Below are 23,773 nucleotides of genomic sequence, written 5' to 3'. Positions count from 1 at the left end.
AAAAAAAAAAACGTATTGTAAATAAAAGAGGACCTTCGATCGGAATCGGCGGAGGTGGTGGTAGGTCTCTGTAGGTTGGTCTGTTCCTATCGGATGTAATCAGATAAAAATAGGCACATACATCAAAGGATATTTTTAAAGGATTAATTTATATAAATTTTAATTTAATATATACATATATAAAGGATTTAAGGGTTAATAGTGTAATAGTAACTGTATGATATTAAAGCTAAATAGCGCGCATCTGTGATTGATATTTTAATAAAAATAAAATTTACTTAATGAAAAATATATATATTATTGCACAAATTTTTATCTTTAAAACTTAAAAGAAATTTAAGATTATAATTTTTCTGTCAAGAAGAATTCTTTCGTGTGCTAGATATACGATTTTTTTACTGTTTTCTTTTCTTTGATGACAATTTCATGATAATTCTTATATGACGTGTATAAGAAATATAAGATGGTAAATGTAGATGATATTCTTTATTGATGATAAGGCACTTGTTTATAAATGAAATTCAATTTGCACATCGCTAGTTTGGCACAAAGGCGATGAACGTGTATATGTCGCAAAATAATGAAATCGTACATATAAATTCAGGTCATGGTATAAAAATACGAGATTGCTCCCATAAGAATTCTATCCACCTAAAGATATAAGTAATAAGTTCCCTTTCTTGAATCTTGCGCGATACTTGTAGAATTGCTCGATCGATGAATTTGCTCATAATTATGCATAATATATGCATAGCGCATAAACTATATAACACAAGAGTGATAAACATTGTATAATAAGATCTAAACAATGAAAACAATCGATATAAGAAGTCTCAACAGATACCATTGCACTGTATGCTCTATTCAACTCATTAGTATGCGTAACATATTTCTACGGAATGTGTTATTCCTCAAAAATCTATACGGTAATAACGTAATCACTAAATTGTATCATTATTTATATACTAAATTAGTATAATGTAGAAAAAAACTATTAATAAGATCTACATTAATCCTTAAGTACTCGCGTTGAATCAATTAGATTCAACAAGTAATTTTTCTCCTCCTTATAAAGGAAACTGAAAAATATTGATTTGCCTGAGTGTATTATCGAAATATTTGATTCCTAAGGATTTTAAGTCTGCTTAGAAATGACGACAGTAGTATTTACTCATAATTTTCCTAATATTTATCTATAACTTTCTACTCGCTAGTATTTAAGGATTAAACAGGGTTAAACATTTAAATCGTGACGCTAATTCAAGCTTTTGATCTTTGCGATAAACTACGTAACATAAAACGATTATACTTGTTTTACGATTACCAAAATATAACGTTGATCGAAAAACAATACGTGTCATGAAGTAACAAGTGATGAGGAACCTGGCGCACACAATTGAGCAATTATCGGGAAGACTGATCGCGCAAGTAAAAAATATATAAAAAATATGTTTATGTCTTTCTGTCTTTTTCCCTGCGCTTAACTTATTCTACAATGATTAGCTGCCGCTTTGCCGAGTTTTACCGAATGAGCAGTTTCCGTCGACGCCGTGCCGTTCGATGTCAATGAGCCTCTGCGCACCACGCAAGGCATACTGGTGGTAGTGTCGAGATACTCGTCATCGTTATCCGAGTCCGTGTCCTTGTCCCTGGTCGACTTCTTCGCTAGCAGATCGTTCACATAACGCTCTATCAGGTTGCGATTCTGCGCGCTTATCGCACTATTGCCGTTACTCACCACAAAAGGCAATAGTGCTTCAGACATCTCGGTATTCTGACGCTCGATACACATTCGCTGTAGCTCGGCCAATGCCTCGTCCATAAAGCGAACATTGTTCTTGCGATCGGTCAACGGATTCTCGACGAATCCCAAAGCTCTAGATCCTCCGTCGTTCGTTTGTCTCGGTAGAGTCGCGTATTTTTGATCATTGGCATTTAACATAGTAGTGGTGAAGCCCATCGGGAACTTGGATTGACCACGCAAATCATTTTCCAACGGTCTACCGTTAGAAGCTGCCTCGTTATTGCTGCCTTGTTTCTGTTGCGCCACATCGTAACCCTTAACGAATCTTTGCGGTTCACCCGGAGGCAGAGGCGCGTTCGCCTTCGGGGCGGTGTAAGTCACGTTGTACTCAACGTCCTGGGCGTTTGGATTTACCGGTTGAACTGTAGAACGAGCTAAATTCTGCTGCGGCGGAGCGGAATGTCGCCATCTCGCGCTGTTCATCACGAGTCGCGCGAGTTGCTGAATGGTCTGCTTCGGCGCCTCGGTCTCGTTATTGGCGTTCTCGGCGACGTTGAGCGGCAATTTCGCCGGGGTCGATGAGTCGCACGGCTCACAACCAGGGTAATTGTATCGTATTGCCGAGTTCAACTGGCGCATACGTTCGTAGCTCTCACCCTGTCCGGCCAGGAGATTATCTCGCCGCACGTATTTGAGTATCTCCTTCCGCGAATTCCAGGTGCCGTGATAAGGCGGATCTTGATCGTAGACGCGACACTCGGTGTCCAAGAAAGCCGCGGTTAGTATCATGATAGGAGTGGGTTCTCGCTGCGTGAACAGCTTCCTGCGCGCCGTCAATGTCTGACCCATGTTCAGTTCCAGCCGAGCGTTTTCTATCCTCTCCTCGAGTTCGCGTTCTACCTCCAACAGCTTCGCTGTCTCGTACATCAAACCTCGCATGTCCATACGCAGTATGCCCACCTCCATAGCAATGCGTCTTTCCGCCGACGATTTCGTGCGTATGTCATTGTTGAAGGCAGGCTGAAGACCAAGCCGTTGCTGAGCCTTTACGAACGGCGACGTGGACACCGGGCCCAATTTCGACCATATCGTGCCGAGTTTCCTACCTCCTGGACTGACGGTGATCGGTGACACGACGCCGGGTCTAGTCTGAATAGGATTCTGATTGACTAACTGCACGTTCGAATTCGGGATCGTGCAAGGAACGCGACAAGGCTTCGGCGGAACTAGATCTAATTTCGGCGGGATCATTCCGGGCTTCGGTGGCGGAAGTAAAGAAGTGATCGCAGTTTCCGGCATCGGTGGTGGTGGTGGCGATTCGTTCTTGTTGAGCACTGTTGAATGAACGACGTTCAGTAAATGATCCAATCTGTTCTCGAGCCTGTTCTGTCGATCTCTGTCCACGTCGAGGAATCGCGTTACCATGTCATTCTGTGCAGTCAAGATCTGAAAAATAGTAACGTAAAATAATAAACAAATATGAAACGTATATATTACATAAGCAATAAAAAAAAGATAGAGAGGATGAGAAAAAAAGCAGAGAAAATATATCAATGTAATATAAAAAAAATCACATTACAAGTATAATGAAGTATTATGAAGATAAAAAAGAATATTCTAAGCATACAATATTTTACCTTATTAACGACTTCATTCTGAGAATTAATCGCACTGAGCACAAGCTGCTCCAATTTCTGTGCCTTCTTCTTCCTGAACGGTGCGCTCGGCACTTCATCCGTATTCACGGCGCTGTCCCGCGATTTGCGTTCTCCGTTCTCCGATGGAGTGGGCGAGTCCAACAAAAATTCCAGCAGCAGAGTCTCGTCGTTACAGGTCGCGTTGTTCGTCACGACAGTCGCGTCTGCCAGCATGTCCGCATTAACGGGTCGGTTGTACGTCTCGTTTAAATTATGCGTCTTGTCGTCGCTCTTCGACAGGCAAAAAGCGTCGTTTAAATTCTGCGATACGTCCGGCGATACGTCCGGCGACAGCGATCCGGCATTCGGCATGACGTTCGTCATGCAAGCTAAACGAGGCGCGTCTTGATACTGCCTATACATAGTCGCCAGGTTTTGCGCGTAAGTGACCCTACGCGGCTCCTGCGGCATCGCTTGATTGTCCGCGTACTGCGCACCTCGGTGCAGCTGATTTTGCTGACGCACGATATTCTCCACGTTAGGATTCTGCATCGTTCCGTTATTGCTGGTTAAGTATTGCTGGTTAAAATTGCGCACGTTCTGCTGAAAGCCAAGCCGATTGTTCGCCGGCACGCTCTGCTGCGGCAACTGATTCCACCCGGTATAATTTTGTTGCTGGCTATTCTGGTATTGCTGCATATTCTCCTGAATGATCTGATTCTGTACGTTCTGCACCGCGTTCTGATAAGGAATATCTGCGTACGGCATAGAGGCCAGTAAATTCTGCCGATATTCTTCCCGCATCGGTTTCTCGATCGGATTTATCTGTACCGCTCGATTGCCAATCTGGGTAAAACGCTCGCCAGTGTTTATGGCAATGTCTCTCGTAGGGGAAAAAACTCTGTTGTACGGCTTGGCTATTATGGTCTCGTTCGATTCAGGTGAATCCGGATATTCATTCTCGTCTGCGAAGAAGAAAAAATCATGAGACCTGGCATTGGACAGACAAGATTCTCGGTAGGGAAATAAAATGCCTTACATCCCATCGTCCACGTGGGAGATAGGGCCTCCGTTCGTAAAAGAGACTGCATGGGTTCCTGAACTTTCAGCCTCATCTGCAGATTCTTGTTGGTCTTTACGTCCTTTGGCGGTGACTTCACAGTTGCATCTGATAACAGTCAAGATATAATATCAACAATACTCTCTTTGCACATTATACGATGTCTTTTAGGCTACGGTCAACGTGACGCTACAAATGCTTTGGATCGTTCTTCTTCTCCTTCTTTCTTCATTGAAAGAAAAGAGAAGAGGAATGCTTCGTAGCATCACGTTGACCGTAGCCTTAGATATTTTTAATATTTTAAAGCTTCGGATTGAGTTGCCCTACGACCAGCAGTCTCCGTACTCACCAACGGTGTCCACGCCGACATTGACGTTGGCGTGATGATCCAGACGCTTGCTCTTCAGCACCCGGTCGATGATCTCGTAGTACTGTTCCACGCCGGCACGGGTGCCCACCCGCTTGGCCTCGCGATAGCACACCAGGACCTGCTTCATGCGCGACCGGCATTGCTTACCGGTGACGTTGTAGCCCTTCTTCTTCATGTAGCGGCCCACGCTCTCCCAGATCACCTGCGGCCGGGGAGCGTACTCGAGCTGCTTCTGCACCTGCCGGTCGGACCACACCGAGACCAGCAGCGCGGTGCTCTCGGGCGTCCACTTGTACTTGGCGTTGTCCCCGCTCGTCTCCGACATCGCTCGCGGCCGGATGTTCGTCCGCGCTGCAACGAGATCACAGTCAGAGTCACGAGAAGACCTCCAGTCTCCCTTCCCACCGTTATCGGCGGTGTTGCGTTATCCCAAGGACTCACCTCACGCGCACGACGATCCTCGTGGAGAGATCAACAGGTCGCCCGCCGATCGTCGTAGCTCGTAATCGCGATACTCGCGATCCCGGATTCGCCCTCAATTGGGCGCGATTGCCCAACCAGACCCAGACGGATGCGCACTTGCGCCGCTCGCGCGGAGTATCGTCGCGACGGAGGACGGAGGACGGAGTCTCTCGGTAACCGACAGTGATTCAAATTTTAAAGGGACCGTGACCAGTACGCGCGGGGGCTGCGTGTGGTGGGAGGAGATGCAGCGCCGCAGGGGCGGATACCCGCGTGGAGTCGCGGGCGCGACGGCGCCCGGAATCGAGCCGGTCAAGCGAGGTTGAACCCGCTAATTGTAAAAGTCATCTGGCGCAATCTTAGAAACGTATTTATAAATTATTAAATTAGAGATAAAACAAAATATTGGGATAAATATTAATATATCTAAACGCGGAGCGAGGGAGAGAGGAGATCTCGTTATTCTCGTTACAGTTCGGGGTCGCGACGAAGATAAATCCGGCACTGCGCGTGAGATCTTCGGGATGTCAAGTGGCGTTCGTTCACGAACGCGAAGTGAGAGTGAGTGAAAGCGAGCGAGCCGAAGTGAATCCTTTTGGGCGAGCGGCGCGCATGCGTGCCCATCGCTTTCTTCGCGCTTGACTGGGACGCTGGAACGTGGCTTTAATGACGCGGTGTAACAGGTGGTGCGACAGGTGCTACCACGTTACACGCACCACGGATCCGACCCCAACGGGAGCGACCAAGGGGGCGAATAGGGGGTCCCTTCTTCAATAGTCCGGTTTAATAACAGTAGTTAACTACTGACGCGCGTAAAATGTCGTATAAATCCGGTTTTATAACGCGTACTAGTTTGTTATTATACTCATCTACACTCGTTGACGAAGAGATGACTTATAATTATAAATACGATGTTTTATAAAGAAACATGTAAACGTTAAGCGAGTTGTTCTGAAATTATTAAAAGTATATCTGCGGTATTAATTCTTCTTTGACAAGATGAAGATTTTAAGATTTCTTTGAATGGAGATAAAATAACATCTCTAATTATGTATAAACAAGCATGAGTTTTAAGAAGTTATCCGATTAATGGTGACACGTATAAAATATATATGTAAATTGAGTTATTCAATTTCTGTATTTTAAATTTGGTGAAATTGAAGTTTGGTTACTTCGATCAAACTTCGATTAATTTACTATTAGCGTTTTCTACCGAGAAGACTATATAATAGTGCAACACTGGTGCATTTTATTATTCCAATGTGAAAATCAGTTCGTGTTTAATATTCTGACAAAAATTTGACAAATTATAAAACATAAATTAAATATCACAGAATTATTAATTTTTATTAAAAAAATAGAATAATTGATTTTTTGTTTAACGTATACGTATATGCAAAAATATTAGATCTGGAACGACAAATAATAGCTGCAAATTCTGCTTTAATTTAAACAATTTAGTTGAATTATCGAAGTTTGGCCGAATAAATTGCTGTTAATCCTTTATTTCCCTGAATTTCCTCCATTTGAAGTGATAAGTGATATGATTGTAACGTCAAAATGCAGCTGAAAAACAGGTGCACGCTAAAAAAAATTAATAGATCATGAATATGTTATTCTTATCTCATTACTGATCGCTTCTCTTCTCTCGCGAGCAGAATAGATTAAAAAATACGACAACAATTCAACAGTGACAAGATCGCTCGTCTCGTCTAATCTGAAAATATCGGAGTAAAAAAATTAAAGATTATTTGACGAGAATATTTGACAAGAAGTTACTGAGGTTAAAATTCCGATTCCAATTTTATAGTCAAACGTGCATGCATACGTTGAAAAAGAAAACAATTGTGCGTCTTTTATTGCATCGTTCTTTTCTTATCGTCATTTTTACGACGAATTACACACGCGCGACGCAACGCACAAAGCGGAGTCGACCAATCAGAGCGCGGGCCACCGCGTGATGCGTTTGGGAGCGCAGCACGTTCAAAAAACGTCGCGCTTCGAAAAAGAAGGGACAATCGTCATATCGTCAACGGTCTGGCGGGAACCGGGAACGGACAGGAACTTTCTGGAGTGGATGAGCACGTTGCATCGGTCGCGTGCATGGTTTTCGATCGTCTGCGTCTCGTTATCCAGCGTCGGAGATCGCTGAGCGGGTGCTCGGCGAACGGATCGCTTGAGGAGTGCCAATTCTCAACGGCGGGTCCACGAGGAGGTCGAACCGGTGGAATCTCGCGGGGACAACGGCGTCGTGGCGATAGGATTTGAAACGGCGTGATTGCGTGCGGTCGCTCTTCGTTTAAATGAGCTGTCGACCAACGTCGCGGAAGGCATGGAAAGCATGGAAAGCGTGGAAAGCGACACGATCGACACGGCGAAGGGTCGACGAAGAAGAGCGTCGGAGACGGTCGATGAACACCAAGCCAAACGTTCCAAGCGCACCGAGGATGGCGAGGAAGTGGTGCAGAACGGAGAGGTACCTTGGCACATCAATAACAATTGTCCCAGCTAGTCGAACAAACATAAAATTAATTGAACATTCGACTTTGAAACGTCAAATTTTACCTAAATCCTGGGGAGGATTGTTGGAAGGCTACGGGGGCTTGGCATAACCTAGATTCACCCTGACCCTGCATTTTGTAATTTTTGTATGAATGGATCAATCAATTTCATTTAGGATTATCGTAATCTTTCTGAATATGTTTGATATAGCATAAAATCAATTGAACGCGCAGCTTTGAAACGTTAAATTTGACCTAAATCCTTGGGAGAACTATTAGAAAGCTACAAGGGCTTGGTATTGACCTAGGATCATATTAGCCTTGCATTTTATAATTTTCGTGTAAATGGATTAATTTTATTTAGGATTACTGAAATCTTTCTGAATATAGCATTTGATATAGCATAAAATTAATTGAATTATAAGCTTGAAAACATCAAATTTTACTTCAATCCTTAGAGGATTATTAGGTCGTTTTCGTTGTACTTCTGAACTAGCGTGATAAGTTAGAATGAAACAAATATATTTTCTTTCATTCTAACCTATTGCACTAGTTCAGAAGTGCAGAGGAAACAAACAGGTTTATTGTAAGGCTATTAAGGGCTAGACTCTAACCTAGGATTATACTAGCCTTGTATTTTATAAAGTGCATCTCGTTTTACACACAATGTGCATGATATAATATATTATTTATCCTTGTTTAACATTCGTTAAACAACAAGGATAAACGATGCAGTGTGTACATCATGGTGAAACAGAATGCACCCATAATAATGTTGTTTGTTACAGTATACAGCTGGAAAGGTGAAAAAGATTCGCCTTGTTAACTTCATGTGTCATGATGCCTTAGAGATAACGTTAAATGAGAATGTTAACTTTATTGTGGGACGCAATGGCAGTGGCAAGAGCGCTATATTGACTGCATTGACTGTTGGGCTCGGTGCGAGAGCAAATGTTACAAGCAGGGGAACTTCTGTTAAAGGTATTATTATATTATGTGTGCTTTTTTTTGTATTGTATTGTGGTACAATTCAATAATTGTCAGCTATAATGTTTTAGAGTTTATAAAGAAGGGCAGGAACTCGGCTATTGTTGAGATAACATTAGTTAATAAAGGAGACACTGCATACAAGCCTGACATTTATGGCGACACAATTACAGTTATACGTACCATTGGAAATACCTCATCATATAAGATTAAAAATTGGAGAGGTACTTGGATATAAATTTTATTTTTAATGATCTAAGTGATCTGTACTTATGCATCTGTACTTACAGAAATTTGTCATTTGCAGGAGAAGTTATTTCTACAAAACGGGATGAATTGGACAGTATTATAACGACAATGAATATACAGATAGATAATCCAATATCTGTTTTGAATCAGGATGTTTCAAGAACATTTTTAGTTACCTCTAAGCCTGATGAAAAGTACAATTTATTCATGAAAGCCACTCTCTTGGATGCTATTGAAAATAATTACAAGGAGGCTCTCTATATATGCGAAGAGGAATACAATAAATTAAGGACATATTCTGCGGTGTGTACACTATACTTATTTTATTTTATTGTAGACAGTCATTTTCATCAAAAGTTGTTTTAGGCCTTGTCGCAAGTAAAGGGAGAGATACAGAAATTGAAGGAAAGTATACATAGATTAGAGGAAATGGATGAATCACGAGCAGAATTAAGTAATCTCGAAACGGAACTTCAGTGGGCTATGGTAAGTTTCAATTTCAAAAATATATAAATTGCCAAAGAAATTTTTAGAATAATAGTTTCATTATTTAGGCGATTACGGAGGAAAACAAACTTCACAAAATACAAGAGAACTTAAAAACGTACGAAAATAATTTGCAAGAGCTTCAGAATGCGGAATCATCTATTGGAACAAAGGACGAAGAAATTGATACAAAAATCCAGTAAGAATTAATTTGAAATAAATAAAATCAAACTAGAATTTACTTTCTAAAGTGATCGTTGTTAAGTAATAACTTTTTTAACATTTATAACATTTAACAATATTGTGAAAGCTACAAGTCATGTTTTTACTTATCTTGTGTTTTTTTGCTTGATAGAGAGATAAAGCAAAAAATTCTGCAAACAGAACAGGAAGTAACAGATAGCAGTGAAGCTTATAACAGCGCGAAACAAAAACTTAAGACTGCGAATGACGCGCTCTCTAATAAGCAACGTGAGTGGCGTACTATATCAAACAAAATAAAACGATTTGAAGATGATGTTCAGTTGCTGAAGAAGGAAATTATAAAATTAGAAAGGTAAAATATTTCTATAACAATGTTTTTACTATTTTTTTTTTTTTAGTTTTTAATATTAATATATTTTACATATATATTTTACAGCTGCAATGATGAAGAACACAACAAAAGAAAAGAGATGAAAGAGCAGTTGTCAAAGTTGGAAGAAAAACTGGATGAATTCGATGCCTCGTTACGTACTAAGCAAACGGAATTAATGCATTTGGAGGCTGATAAGATGCGACTTCTGCAGGAAGTACAATCTGCCAAAAACGAAGCTGAGAATTTTAACAGACAAATAAGTAAGTCATCAATGACAAATTAGTAATAATGTACTCATGTATAATAAGTAACTCACGTAATCTAAAAATATACAATTTTATTTTATGAAACTCAAGATAAGATCAAAAAAGATTTGAGCGCAGTCGAGCAACAATCGGATAATGCATTGAGTGTATTTGGGCGAAACATACCACGCCTATTGAAGAGAATCGAAGAGGAATTTAAGAAAAATCGATTCAAGGAAAAACCACGCGGCCCTATTGGTATGTAAAGTTATTTCGGAATGGATGAACTTCTGTGAAATTATTCTCAGTTTTACTTTATTAAATTATGAGATTATGTAGGTGCTTTTATAAAACTGAAGGATGCAGCTTGGGCACCGGCAGTAGAAAGTTTCTTCGGTTATCGCTTCCTTAGCTCATTCTGCGTGGATAATAGTCAGGATGCCAAGTTGTTGACCAGTATTATGAAGGAAATTTTCTACAACGAGAACCCTCTCCAAATAATATCTAGCAAATTTTTTTACCAGGTAAGAGAATGTAATCTTTTTTTATTATTTTAATATTTTGAAATTGAAATATTTATTGAGAATAAATAGAAATTAATATAAATACAATATAAAAATAACATTAATGTTATATAAATAATATATATATATATATATTTTAATTGTATATTTATATATTTATGTTTATTTATATTATAGAATAATATATTTATATAAATAATATATGAATAATATAGCATTCACACATTAGATTTTCCAGTAAGACTATCAAGCAAGTGTGACAATTAAGAATGCTAGTTTTAACAATAGTTTCAACCATATGTGTAATTAAGTCTTTTAAAATAATTTCAGATGCATGATGTTAGACACCACTGTACACAGTCGCCACAGTATTCTAATCTCTTGGATGCTATGGTTATAGAAGATCCTGTCATAGCTAATTGCTTGATAGATCAACGTGAAATTGAGTGTATACTTCTTATACCAACAAGTGAAGAGGCCTGCGTGATAATGTCGGACATGACGAAAGTGCCAAGAAATTGCAAACGAGCGTTTACTTTACGTGGAGACACATTCTACCCCGATCCAAATTACAGAACTTATGGCGGAAAGTGTACACGCGCTAAATATCTTCAAGTTTCTGTCATGGAAATGATGCAGTAAGTGCAACAACTTTATCCACTTTAGAATAGTAAACTCTACTCGACTCAATTTCATTCGTAAAAGAAAATTTAATACAAATAATTCATATTAACTTTTCACGTAGAACGCTGAAAGAAGAACTTCAAATAGCTGAAAACAAAAAGCAAGAAGCCGATGCAGAACATGACGCTATACGTGACAAAGTTGCTCGCACTAATTCCGAATTGAGTAACGTAACCAAGACGGTCCACAAGCTAAGATCTCAGCAAAGTGATTGTTCTAATCGTATTAATGAACTGAAAGATAAAATTGGTTCGCATGAAGCCACTTCTGTTGATGTTTTCGTGAGTAATCGGTATTGATGTATTATTCTTATTTTCTAGAACAAAATAGCTATATTGTTTAATTTATTATTTATAGCGTAACGAAGCTGCAGAGTTGGGAAAGAAAATAGCACAGGAAAGTAGCTTGGAAAAGGCTTTAGCTGAAAATGTTCAGGAGCTTGAGAAGACCGTTGAGTCTCTCGACACGGAAGTTAAGCGATGCAGAGATTTGAGGCACAATTTACACACAGTGATTGATCCTCTTAAGGTATGTTTATATTGTCTGTTGAATGCATTAATCTCTATTAATAATAATTAATATTAATAAGAATAATAAATAATATTTTATGTATACTTTGCGTAGGATCAAATAAGAGAATTGACACGGGATAAGGAAAGGCATAAGCACGAGTGTCAGCGTGCTATTCGAAAATTACAAGAAATTCGTCAAGCCATACAGTGCGCAACGGGGGAATTCGAAATACAAAAGAGAGCGGTAAATAAAGCGGTTTCCAACGCTACTGAAAAAGGTCCCAGGATAAACACTACCAGGTTAGCATTATAAAATAATGTAACATGATGTATAACAAAAATTATTCTTTTTTATTATTTCAAACACGTCTAAATTCTTAATTTTTATTTGTTTTATTTATATATTTATATATTACGTATATTATAATATACGTATATTATAATATATATATATATATATATATATATATATATATATATATATATATATATATTTATATTACGTTTCTTCGATATCTCCTTTTACAGATCGGCAAACCAAATCAAAACTTTACTAACTGAGTTACGGGATAAGATTCGCGAGATAGAAAGCCAGTTTGGCTGTTTGGATGAATTACGGCGACAACTGAAAGAAAAGGAAGAAAAGTATGGAGTAAACATTGAATTTGCAGCTCAACTGAAACAAAGTTGCGAAGTAAGTAAATTATCTATATAATTTTTATGGACTATTCGTTATTTTACTCGAGGGAACACATTTTACAATACATTCATATACTTTATAGACACACATCGAACGAGTGAAGCATCGGCAGAATATGTTCCTCCAACTAAGGGACTTGTATAGTGTCTGTGTGCAGAAAGCTTTCACCGATGTGCTTTCTTTAAGACAATATAAGGTAACAAAAAAAAATACTTTTTTAAATTATATTTTATTAATTATTATTCACAAATGCTTTTTCTTTTTACTAGGGCACTGTGGTGATCGATCATACAAACAAACTGCTCGAATTACATGTTAGTGCACGGAATGATAAAAAGTCGGGCAACGACACCAGATCGCTTTCGGGAGGCGAACGATCTTACTCGACCGTCGCGTTCATCTTGGCTCTCTGGGATTGCATTCAGCTACCCTTCTACATTCTCGATGAATTCGATGTGTTCATGGTAAGCCGTTATTATAGTTCTTGGTCTATATTTCTGAAATTTGTCTTGCATAAAGAAATAACGTCTTGCGTTCTTATTTGTAGGATAAAGTAAACAGGCGAGTTATAATGGATATTCTTTTGGATCACACTAAATTACATCCACAGAGTCAATTTGCTTTCCTCACGCCTCTAGACACGTCACACATACTTGCCGAGGATTACGTAACAATTCATCAGTAAGTTGAAGTTTTAATCGAAAAAAATATAATTAAGCGTGTTGTTTATTTTATATAAACATATATGAATAGATTTTTTAATATCAAAATTCGTAATATTGTAAAACAAATTTAACAATTTTAGAAACATAATGCTTTGAATACATGTAATATTTCCTTTTTTAGGTTACAACCACCAGAGAGAAGAACTTTGAATCAGTGAACATTTAAAGTTTTTTTTTTATTTTTTATTTTTACTGATTCAATAATGTTTTCACGTTTGTGAGATAGAAAAGTGATATTGAGTTTAAGCGCATTGAAATATGTGTTATGTATGAAACTGTTTTCTAGCAATAAGCGAAAATAATTTATTTTGTTTCATATTGTTGGAAGAGAAAAGTAGATGCTTAAAAACTGAGCGCCAAAACACAAATTTATTTTGCGTGCTTTATGTCAAAGTGAACAGAAGACTTTGTTCAAAATATATGTTTTTGTACGCACGATATATAGGTATTCTTTAGATAATTTGGATTACTCGCGATTTATTTAAATTACGATGCTCTGAATAAGTGCTTTAGAATGTTAAAAGTGCCTTCTATTGTATCGGAGTAGTAAATGCGATTTACACAGATATTCTCTTTTAATAATAAAGTTCTATTAAATTATATTTTGTAGCATATTACGACAATTCGTTTAAATTTCAAGTTCAATTCCTTACCAGACTCCCACATATCTCCAGTCTCATCTAAGTATGACGTAATTATTTCATATTCGGATAAATTAAATGGAAGATTCGCGAGAGACTTCTCTTCAGGTTTTCGTTGCCAAAACAGACGGGATATCCAGAGTAGCCAGAGACGGACAAGAGGAACAAGGTGCGTACGAAACATTGTTGGTTGTGGGCCACGCCAGACCGGTGAGTGAATTAAGGTTCGCACGCGCAAATCTGGTCCAGCCGGGATTAAGTTACTTTGCCGAGTTTTATCAAATAAGCAGTTTTCGTTGACGTCATGCCGTTCGATGTCAATGGAGCCTCTGCGCAAATTGGATGCATACTGGTGGTAATGTCGAGATACACGTCGCCATCCAAGTCCGGGTCCTCGTCCCTGGTCGACTTCTTCGCTAGCAGATCGTTCACATAACGCTCTATCAGGTTGCAAATTCTGTGCGGTTATCGCACTATTGCCGTTATTCACCACAAAAGGCAATAGTGCTTCGGACATCACTGTATTCTCAATACACATTCGCTGTAGCTCAGCCAGTGCCTCGTGCATGAAACGAACATTGTTCTTGCGATCGGTCAACGGATTCTCGCCGTATCCCAACGCTCTAGATGCTCCGTCGTTCGTCTGCCTCGGTAGAGTCGCTGTTTTTGGTCATTGGCAGTTAACATAGTAGTGGTGAAGCCCATCGGAAACTTGGATTGACCACGCAAATTATTTTCCAACGGTCTACCGTTAGAAGCTGCCTCGTTATAGCTGCCTTGTTTCTGTTGCGCCACATCGTAACCTTTAACGAATCCTTGCGGTTCATCCGGAGGCAGAGGCGCGTTCGCCTTCGGGGCGGTCTAAGCCACGTTCTACTCGACGTCCTGGGCGTTTGGATTTACCGGTTGACCTGTAGAACGAGCTAAATTCTACTGCGGCAGAGCGGAATGTCGCCATCTCTGGCGAATGGTCTGCTTCGTCGGTGCCTCTAAAGACAATTGGGTCGACCTGGCCGTTTTTGAGCGGATGCTCGAGAGCCAATCTCCAGAAGAAGAAGAAGGCCTCGCTATTATGGCGTTCTCGGCGATGTTGAGCGACAATTTTACAGAAGTCGATAAATCGCACGGCTCGCAACCAGGGTAATTGTGTCGTATTGCCGCGTTCAACTGGCGCATACGCTCGTAGCTCTCGCCCTGTCCGGCCAGAAGATTATCCCGCCGCATGTACTTCAGTATCTTCTTCCGCGAATTCCAGGTGCCGTGATAAGGCGGATCTTGCTCGTCCAAGAAAGCCGCTGTTAGTATCATGATAGGAGTGGGTTCTCGCTGCGTGAACAGCTTCCTGCGCGCCGTCAATGTCTGACCCATGTTCAGTTCCAGCCGAGCGTTTTCTATCCTCTCTTCAAGTTCGCGTTTTGCCTCCAACAGCTTCGCACATTAAGCCTCGCATGTCCATATGCAGTCCGTCCACCTCCAAGCGATGCGTCTTTACGCTGACGATTTCGTGCGTATGTCATTGTTGAAGACAGGCTGAAGACCAAGCTGATGCTGAGCCTTCACGAACGGCGACGTGGACACCGGGCCCAATTTTGACTATATCGTGCCGAGCTTCTTATCTCCTGGACTGACGGTGATCGGTGACACGACGCCGGTCTAATCAGAATAGGATTCTTAATGACTAACTTAACGTTTGAATTCGGGATCGTGCAAGGAACACGATAACGGACGGCGTCCGGCGTGCGGAACTAGAGTGATCGTACATGTTAGTTGTTGAGTCGAGAACGCGTCTCTCGGACGGCGGCGGAGGTGGAGAACGTTGGATTCGTTCAAGGTCGACAGGAGACGGTGGAGAGCTGTGAACTACAAATCGTAAAAATCGTATAACGGCTAAAATAATGAGAAAATCGCACTTCAACTGCGATATTCGCAATCAGCAGCATCACCTTCAAACTACTGCTACAGAGCGATTTGGAAAATTTATTTTGACCATTTTTCCAAAAAATCGCTCTGTATAGCAGTTTGTTTGAAGGCGATGCTGCTGATTATGAAAATCGTAGTTGAAGTGCGATTTTCTCATTATTGTGGCCGTTATACGGATTTTACGATTCGTAGTTCACGTGTTTCCACCGTGTCTCCTGTCGACCCCGCTCGCAACGTTGCAACGCTCGTGAAATCATTTCATCCTTGTTGTTTATCAAATGTTAAACAAGGACGAAACGATGTTGTGGCACGCACCCGTCTGCATGGTTTTCGATTGTTTCTATATCCGGTATCGGATATCGGAGTCGTTGGAAATCGCTGAGCTGATGCTCGGCGGACGGATCGCTTGAGGAGTGCTCTCACCGCGGATCCACGAGGAAGTCAACGGTGGAATCACGCAGGAACAGCGGTTCTTGACAACGGCGTCGTCACGACGACAGGATTTGAAACGGCAGGATTGCGTGTCATCGCTTTTCGTTTAAATAAATGAGCTGTCGATCAACACCGCGAAAAACATGGAAAGCGTGGAAAGCGACACGGAGGCTCAACGCCTGAGAAGAGCGGCGGTGATAGTCGACGGACACCAGGCAAAACGTTCCAAGCGTACCGAGGATGGCGAGGAAGTGGTGCAGAACGGAGAGGTATCTTGGCACATCAATAACAATTGTCCCAGCTAGTCGAATAAACATACAATCAATTGAACATTAAACTTTGAAACGTCAAATTTTACCTAAATTCTTGGGAGGATTATTGGAAGGCTATAAGGGTTTGGTGTGTAACCTAGATTCATCCTGGCCTTGCAGTTTATAATTTTTGTATAATGGGTCAATCAATTTTATTTAGAAACAAATTTTATCTAAATTCTTGTAAAGATTATTGAAAAATCTACAAAGGCTTGGTATTAACCTAGGTTCATATTAGTTTTGCATTTTATAATTTTTGTGTAAATAGATTAATCAATTTTGTTTAGGATTATTGTAATCTTTTTTAATATATTTAATTGATATTGCGTAAAATTGATTAAATGTTAAGTTTTGAAATATCAAATTTTACTTCAATCCTTAGGAGGATTATTAGGCCTGTTTGTTTTTGTTGCATTTCTGAACTAGTGCAATAAGTTTAGAATGAAACAAATATATTTTTTTTTATTCTAACTTATTCTTATTGCACTAGTTAAGAAGTGCATCCATAATCATGTTGTTTGTTTCAGTATTATAGAGCTGGAAAGGTGGAAAAAATTCGCCTTCTTAACTTCATGTATCATGATGCCTTAGAATTAACGTTAAATGAGAATGTTAACTTTATTGTGGGACTCAGTGGCAGTGGCAAAAGCGCTATATTGACTGCATTGACTATAGGGCTCGATACGAGAGCAAATGTTACGAGCGGGGGAACTTCTGTCGAAAGTATTATTACATTATGAGTTTTTTTTCTATATCGCATTGTGAAAATGTGAAACAATTCAATAATTGCCAACTGTGATGTTTTAGAGTTTATAAAGAAGGACAGGAACTCTGCTACCGTTGAGATAACATTAGTTAATAAAGGAGACACTGCATATAAACCTGACATTTATGGCGACACAATTACAGTTATACGTACCATTGGAAATACCTCGTCGTATAAGATTAAAAATTGGAAAGGTACTTGGATATACATTTTATTTTTAATGATCTAAGTGATCTGTACTTATGCATCTGTACTTACAGAAATTTGTCATTTGCAGGAGAAGTTGTTTCTACAAAACAAGATGAATTGGACAGTATCATAACGACGATGAATATACAAATTGATAATCCAATATCTGTTTTGAATCAGGACGTTACAAGAAAATTTTTTGTTACCTCTAAGCCTGATGAAAAGTACAATTTATTCATGAAAGCCACTCTCTTGGATGCTATTGAAAATAATTGTAAGGAGGCTCTCTATATATGCGAAGAGGAATACAATAAATTAAGGACATATTCTGCAGTGTGTACACTATACTTATTTTATTTGATTGTAGACAGTCATTTTCATCAAAAGTTGTTTCAGGCCTTGTCGCAAGTAAAGGGAGAGATACAGAAATTGAAGGAAAGTATACATAGATTAGAGGAAAAGGATGAATCACGAGCAGAATTAAGTAATCTCGAAACGGAACTTCAGTGGACTACGGTAAGTTCCAGTTTCAAAAATATATAAATTGCCAAAGAAATTTTTAGAATAATAGTTTCATCATTTAGGCGATTAAGGAGGAAAACGAACTTCGCAAAATACAAGAGAACTTAAAGACGTATGAAAATAATTTGGAAGAGCTTCAGAATGTGGAATTATCTATTGGAACAGAAGACGAAGAAATTGATAAAAAAATCCAGTAAGAATTAATTTGCAATAAAATCAAACCAATAGAGTTTACTTCCTAAAGTTATCATTACTAATTAATAACTTTTTCTAACATTTGCAACACGTAACAATATTGTAAAAGCTACAAATCATGTTTTTACTTGTCTCATGTTTTTTTTTACTGATGATTTGATAGAGACATAAAGCAAAAAATTCAGCAAACACAACTGGAAGTAACAGATAGCAGTGAAGTTTATAACAACGCGAAACAAGAACATTTAGCTGCGAATGAGGCGCTCTCTAATAAGCAACGCGAGTGGCATTCTTTATCGAGCAAAGCAAAACTATTTGAAGATGTCAAGTTGCTGGAGAAGAAAATTCTAAAGTTAAAATGGTAAAAGCATATTTCTATAACACCTTCATCATCATGTTTTTTGGTTAATTTTTTTTAGTTTATAATATAAATATATTTTGCATATATTTTTTTTTAGCTGCAACGATGAAGAACACAATGAAAGAAAAGTAATGACAGAGCAGCTATCAAAGTTGGAGGGAAGACTGAATGAACTCGATGCCTCGTTACGCACTAAGCAAATCCAATTAATGCATTTGGAAACCGATATGATGCGATTTATGCAAGAAGTACAACATATAAGTAAGTCATCAATGACAAATTAGTAATAATGTACTCATGTAATCAGCAACTCACGTAATCTAAAAACATACAATTTTATTTTATGAAATTTAAGATAAGATCAAAAGAGATTTGAGCGCAGTCGAGCAACAATCGGATAATGCATTGAGTGTATTTGGGCGAAACATACCACGCCTATTGAAGAGAATCGAAGAGGAATTTAAAAAAAATCGATTCAAGGAAAAACCACGCGGCCCTATTGGTATGTAAAGTTATTTCGTAATGGATGAACTTCTGTGAAATTATTCTCAGTTTTACTTTATTAAATTATGAGATTATGTAGGTGCTTTCATAAAACTGAAGGATGCAGCTTGGGCACCGGCAGTAGAAAGTTTCTTCGGTTATCGCTTCCTTAGCTCATTCTGCGTGGATAATGGTCAGGATGCCAAGTTGTTGAACAGTATTATGAAGGAAATTTTCTACAACGAGAACCCTCCCCAAATAATATCTAGCAAATTCTTTTACCAGGTAAGAGAACATAATCTTTTTTTATTATTTTAATATTTTGAAATGGAAATATTTATTGAGAATAAATAGAAATTAATATAAATACAATATACAAAAAAAGTATATAAATAATATATACTTTTATATTTAATATTTACATTAAACTTCCCAGTAAGACTAACAAGCAAGTGTGACAATTAAGAGAATGCTAGTTTTAACACTTCAACAATATGTGTAATTAAAGTCTTTTAAAATTATTTCAGGTGCGTGATGTTAGACACCACTGTACACAGTCGCCACAGTATTCTAATCTCTTGGATGCTATGGATATAGAAGATCCTGTCATAGCTAATTGCTTGATAGATCAACGTGAAATTGAGTGTATACTTCTTATACCAACAATACAAGAGGCCTGCGAGATAATGTCGGACATGACGAAAGTGCCAAGAAATTGCAAAAGAGCGTTTACTTTACGTGGAGACACATTCTACCCCCATCCAAATTACAGAACTTATGGCGGAAAGTGTACACGCGCTAAATGTCTTCAAGTTTCTGTCATGGAAATGATCCAGTAAGTGCAACAACGTAATCCACTTTAGAGTAGTAAACTCTACTCAACAATTTTATCCTGTATATGTAAAAGAAAATATAATGCAAATAATTTATATTAATTTCTCATGTAGAACGCTGAAAGAAGATTTTCAAATAACTGAAAACAAAAAGCAGGAAGTCGACGCAGCATATAATGCTATATTTGAAAAAATAATTCGCACTACTTCCGAAATGAATAACGTAATCAAGACGGTCCACAAGTTAAGGTCTACACAAAGTGAATGTACTAATTTGATTAACGAACTGAAAGATGAAATTGATTTGCATGATGCCAGTTGTATTGATGTTTTCGTGAGTAATCAGGATTGTCTTTTGAAGTATTATTCTCTAGAACAAAATAGCTACATTACATTATTTAATTTATTATTTATAGCGCAACGAAACCGCGGATTTGGAAAAGAAAATAGCGCAGGAAAGTGGCTTGGAAAAGGGTTTAGCTGAAAATGTACAGGAGCTTCAGAAGACCGTTGAGTCTCTGGACGCGGAAGTTAAGCGATGCAGACATTTGAGGCACAATTTACACACAGTGATTGATCCTCTTAAGGTATGTTTATATTGTCAGTTGAATGCATTAATCTCTATTAATAATAATTAATATTAATAAGAATAATAAATAATATTTTATGTATACTTTGCGCAGGATCAAATAAGAGAATTGACACGGGATAAGGAAAGGCATAAGCACGAGTGTCAGCGTGCTACTCGAAAATTACAAGAAATTTGTCAAGCCATACAGTGCGCAACGGGGGAATTTGAAATACAAGAGACAGCGGTAAAGAAGGCGGATTCCAACGCCACTGAAAAATGTCCCAGGATAAACACTACCAGGTTAGCATTATAAAATGATGTAACATGTATAACCAAAATTATTCATTTTTTTATTTATGTTTTATTTGTATATCTTACGTTGCTTCAATATCTCGTCTTTTACAGATTGGCAAACCAAATGAAAACTTTACTAACTGAGTTAGGAGATAAGATTCGCGAGATAGAAAACCAGTTTGGCTGTTTGGATAAATTACGGCGACAACTGAAAGAAAAGGAAGAAAAGTATGGAGTAAACATTGAATTTGCAGCTCAATTGAAACAAAGTTGCGAAGTAAGTAAATTATCTATGTAATTTTCATAGACTATTCGTTATTTTACTCGAGGAAATATTTTACAATACATTCATATACTTTGTAGAAACACATCGAACGAGTGAAGTATCGGCGGAATATGTTCCTCCAACTAAGGGACTTGTATAGTGTCTGTGTGCAGAAAGCTTTCACCGATGTGCTTTCTTTAACACAATATAAGGTAACAACAAAAAACACTTTTTTAAATCATATTTTATTAATTATTATTCACAAATGTTTTTTTTTTACCAGGGCACTGTGGTGATCGATCATACAAATAAACTGCTTGACTTACATGTGAGTGTACGGGATGATGAAGAGTCGGGCAACTACACCAAATCGCTTTCGGGAGACGAACGATATTACTCGATCGTCGCATTCATCTTGGCTCTCTGGGATTGCACTCGGCTGCCCTTCTACTTTCTCGATGAATTCGATGTATTCATAGTAAGCCGTTATAGTTCTTGGTCTATATTTCTTGAATTTGTCTTGCATAAAGAAATAACGCCTTGCGTGCTTATTTGTAGGACAAAGTAAACAGGCGAGTTATAATGGATATTCTGTTGGATTACGCTAAATTGCATCCACAGAGTCAGTTCGCTTTCTTCACGCCTCTAGACACACTTTTCTAGACCTCGCACATTCTTGCCGAGGATTGTTTGACAATTCATCAGTAAGTTGAAGTTTTTATCGAAAAAATATAGTTAATTTTGTCTATTTTGTATAATGAATAGATTTTTTAATATCAAAATCCGTAATATTGTGAAACAAACTTAACAATTTTAGAAACATTATAATGTTTTGAATACACATGTTTTCTTCTTTTTTAGATTACAACCACCGGAGAGAGGAACTTTGAATTAGTGAACATTCGAAGTTTTTTAATTTTTTTATTTTTACTGATTCAATAATATGTTTTCACGTTTGTAAGATAGAAAAGTGATATTGAGTTTAAGCGCATTGAAATATGTGTTATGTATGAAACTTGGTTGTTTTTTAGCGATAAGCGAAAATAATTTATTCGTTTCGTATTATTGAAAGAGAAAAATAAAGGCGTAAAAATAGAGCGCCAAAACACAAATTTATTTTGCGTATTTTATGAAATGAACAGAAGACTGTTCAGAATATATGTTTTTGTACGCATGATATATATAGGTATTCTATGGATAGTTCAGATTATTCGCAGTTTATTTAAGTTACAATGCTCTAAATAAGTAGTTTAGAATGATAAAAATGCATTCTATATTGTATCGCAGTAATAAATGCAATTTACACAGATATTCTCTTTTAATAATAAAGTTTTATAAAATTATATGTTGTAGCATATTTCGACAATTCGTTTAAATTTCAAGTTTAATTCCTTTCCAGACTCTCACATATCTCCAGTCTCATCTAAGTACAACGTAATTATTTCATATTCGGATAAACTAACTAGAAGATTACTTGAGTATCTCCTTCCGCGAATTCCAGTAGTGCGATTCTGTAACTCGTTATGCTGTCGTTATGTGTTTATAACGACAGTTGCGCAGGTATACTATATAAGAAAAAAGCTGCGCAACTGTCGTTATGAGCACATAACGACGCATAACGAGTTACAGAATCGCACTACAGGTGCCGTGATAAGGCGGATCTTGTTCGTAAACACTGATAGACATTCAGTGTCCAAGAAAAGCCATGGTTATCATGATATAGGGGTGGGTTCTCGCTGCATGAATAGCTTCCTGCGCGCCGTCAATGTCTGACCCATGTTCAGTTCCAGCCGAGCGTTTTCTATCCTCTCCTCGAGTTCGCGTTTTGCCTCCAACAGCTTCGGACATTAAGCCTCGCATGTCCATATGCAGTCCGCCTACCTTCGAGCGATGCGTCTTTCCGCCGACGATTTCGTGCGTTTGTCATTGTTGAAGGCAGGCTGCTGAAGACCAAGCCGTTGCTAAGCTTTCATGAACGGCGACGAGGACACCGGGCCCAATTTTGACTATATCGTGCCGAGTTTCGTACCTCCTGGAGTGACGGTGATCGGTGACACGATGTCGGGTCTAGTCAGAATAAAATTCTGATTGACTAACTTCACGTTCGAATTTGGGATCGTGCAAGGAACACGATAAGGCTTCGGCGGAACTAGATCTAATTTGGGTTGGGCGGGATCGTTCCGGGTTCCGGGTTTCGGCGGCGGAAGTAAAGAAGTAATTGCAGTTTCCGGCATCGGTGATGGTTGTGGCGATTCGTTTTTGTTGAGCACTGTTGAATGAACGACGTTTCATATCGTCATTGTCGTCAACGGTCTGGCGGGAAGTGCGGGAACGGACAGGAACCTTCTGGAGATGAGAACGTTGGAATCATCTTTGTTGTTTATCAAATAACGACATAAACAAGGACAAGGACGAAACGATATTAAGTGGAACGCACCCGTCTGCATGGTTTTCGATTGTTTCTATATCCGGTAATCCGGTGTCGGACTGTCGGAGTTCGCTGAGCCAGAGAGAAACCTGAGAGAGG

General features: G+C 38.7%; 3 protein-coding genes, 1 long non-coding RNA gene and 1 pseudogene across 4 annotated transcripts; 2 read left to right on the top strand and 3 right to left on the bottom strand.

The window, feature by feature from the left end:
• Window positions 1–473: 473 nt before the first annotated feature.
• Window positions 474–5,603, bottom strand: LOC139822870 (uncharacterized). Its single transcript, XM_071795028.1, has 5 exons — window positions 5,253–5,603; window positions 4,791–5,162; window positions 4,421–4,549; window positions 3,382–4,346; window positions 474–3,190 (listed from the first exon to the last, which is right to left on the bottom strand). Exons 2-5 carry the CDS (start codon window positions 5,134–5,136, stop codon window positions 1,481–1,483), a joined length of 3,150 nt encoding a protein of 1,049 aa, XP_071651129.1. The 5' UTR covers window positions 5,137–5,162; window positions 5,253–5,603; the 3' UTR covers window positions 474–1,480.
• A 1,349-nt stretch (window positions 5,604–6,952) lies between these two features.
• Smc6 (Structural maintenance of chromosomes 6) lies at window positions 6,953–14,065 on the top strand. The gene is made up of 19 exons (XM_071795283.1): window positions 6,953–7,749; window positions 8,563–8,755; window positions 8,833–8,985; window positions 9,069–9,313; window positions 9,377–9,496; window positions 9,565–9,695; window positions 9,852–10,052; window positions 10,137–10,333; window positions 10,430–10,576; window positions 10,658–10,842; window positions 11,173–11,480; window positions 11,588–11,807; window positions 11,884–12,054; window positions 12,151–12,338; window positions 12,567–12,732; window positions 12,821–12,934; window positions 13,008–13,202; window positions 13,286–13,419; window positions 13,585–14,065. Exons 1-19 carry the CDS (start codon window positions 7,606–7,608, stop codon window positions 13,619–13,621), a joined length of 3,249 nt encoding a protein of 1,082 aa, XP_071651384.1. The 5' UTR covers window positions 6,953–7,605; the 3' UTR covers window positions 13,622–14,065.
• Window positions 14,066–14,204: 139 nt separating this feature from the next.
• LOC139823025 (uncharacterized) lies at window positions 14,205–15,601 on the bottom strand (annotated as a pseudogene).
• Window positions 15,602–15,951: 350 nt separating this feature from the next.
• Window positions 15,952–22,763, top strand: LOC139823022 (structural maintenance of chromosomes protein 6-like). Its single transcript, XM_071795286.1, is given in 19 exon segments — window positions 15,952–16,725; window positions 17,295–17,490; window positions 17,575–17,727; window positions 17,811–18,055; window positions 18,119–18,238; window positions 18,307–18,437; window positions 18,603–18,800; window positions 18,898–19,061; window positions 19,156–19,302; window positions 19,384–19,568; window positions 19,811–20,118; window positions 20,231–20,450; window positions 20,533–20,703; window positions 20,800–20,987; window positions 21,093–21,258; window positions 21,345–21,458; window positions 21,530–21,724; window positions 21,805–21,950; window positions 22,108–22,763. Coding segments are annotated over 19 exon segments (3,207 nt in total). The 5' UTR covers window positions 15,952–16,599; the 3' UTR covers window positions 22,142–22,763.
• LOC139823030 (uncharacterized) lies at window positions 22,448–23,773 on the bottom strand. Its single transcript, XR_011734671.1, has 2 exons — window positions 23,684–23,773; window positions 22,448–23,592 (listed from the first exon to the last, which is right to left on the bottom strand). It is a non-coding gene; the product is annotated as an uncharacterized lncRNA (long non-coding RNA).

This window comes from Temnothorax longispinosus, chromosome 12 (assembly GCF_030848805.1).
Source record: "Temnothorax longispinosus isolate EJ_2023e chromosome 12, Tlon_JGU_v1, whole genome shotgun sequence".
NCBI lineage: Eukaryota > Metazoa > Arthropoda > Insecta > Hymenoptera > Formicidae > Temnothorax > Temnothorax longispinosus.
This window is presented reverse-complemented; position numbering and strand designations above follow the sequence as displayed.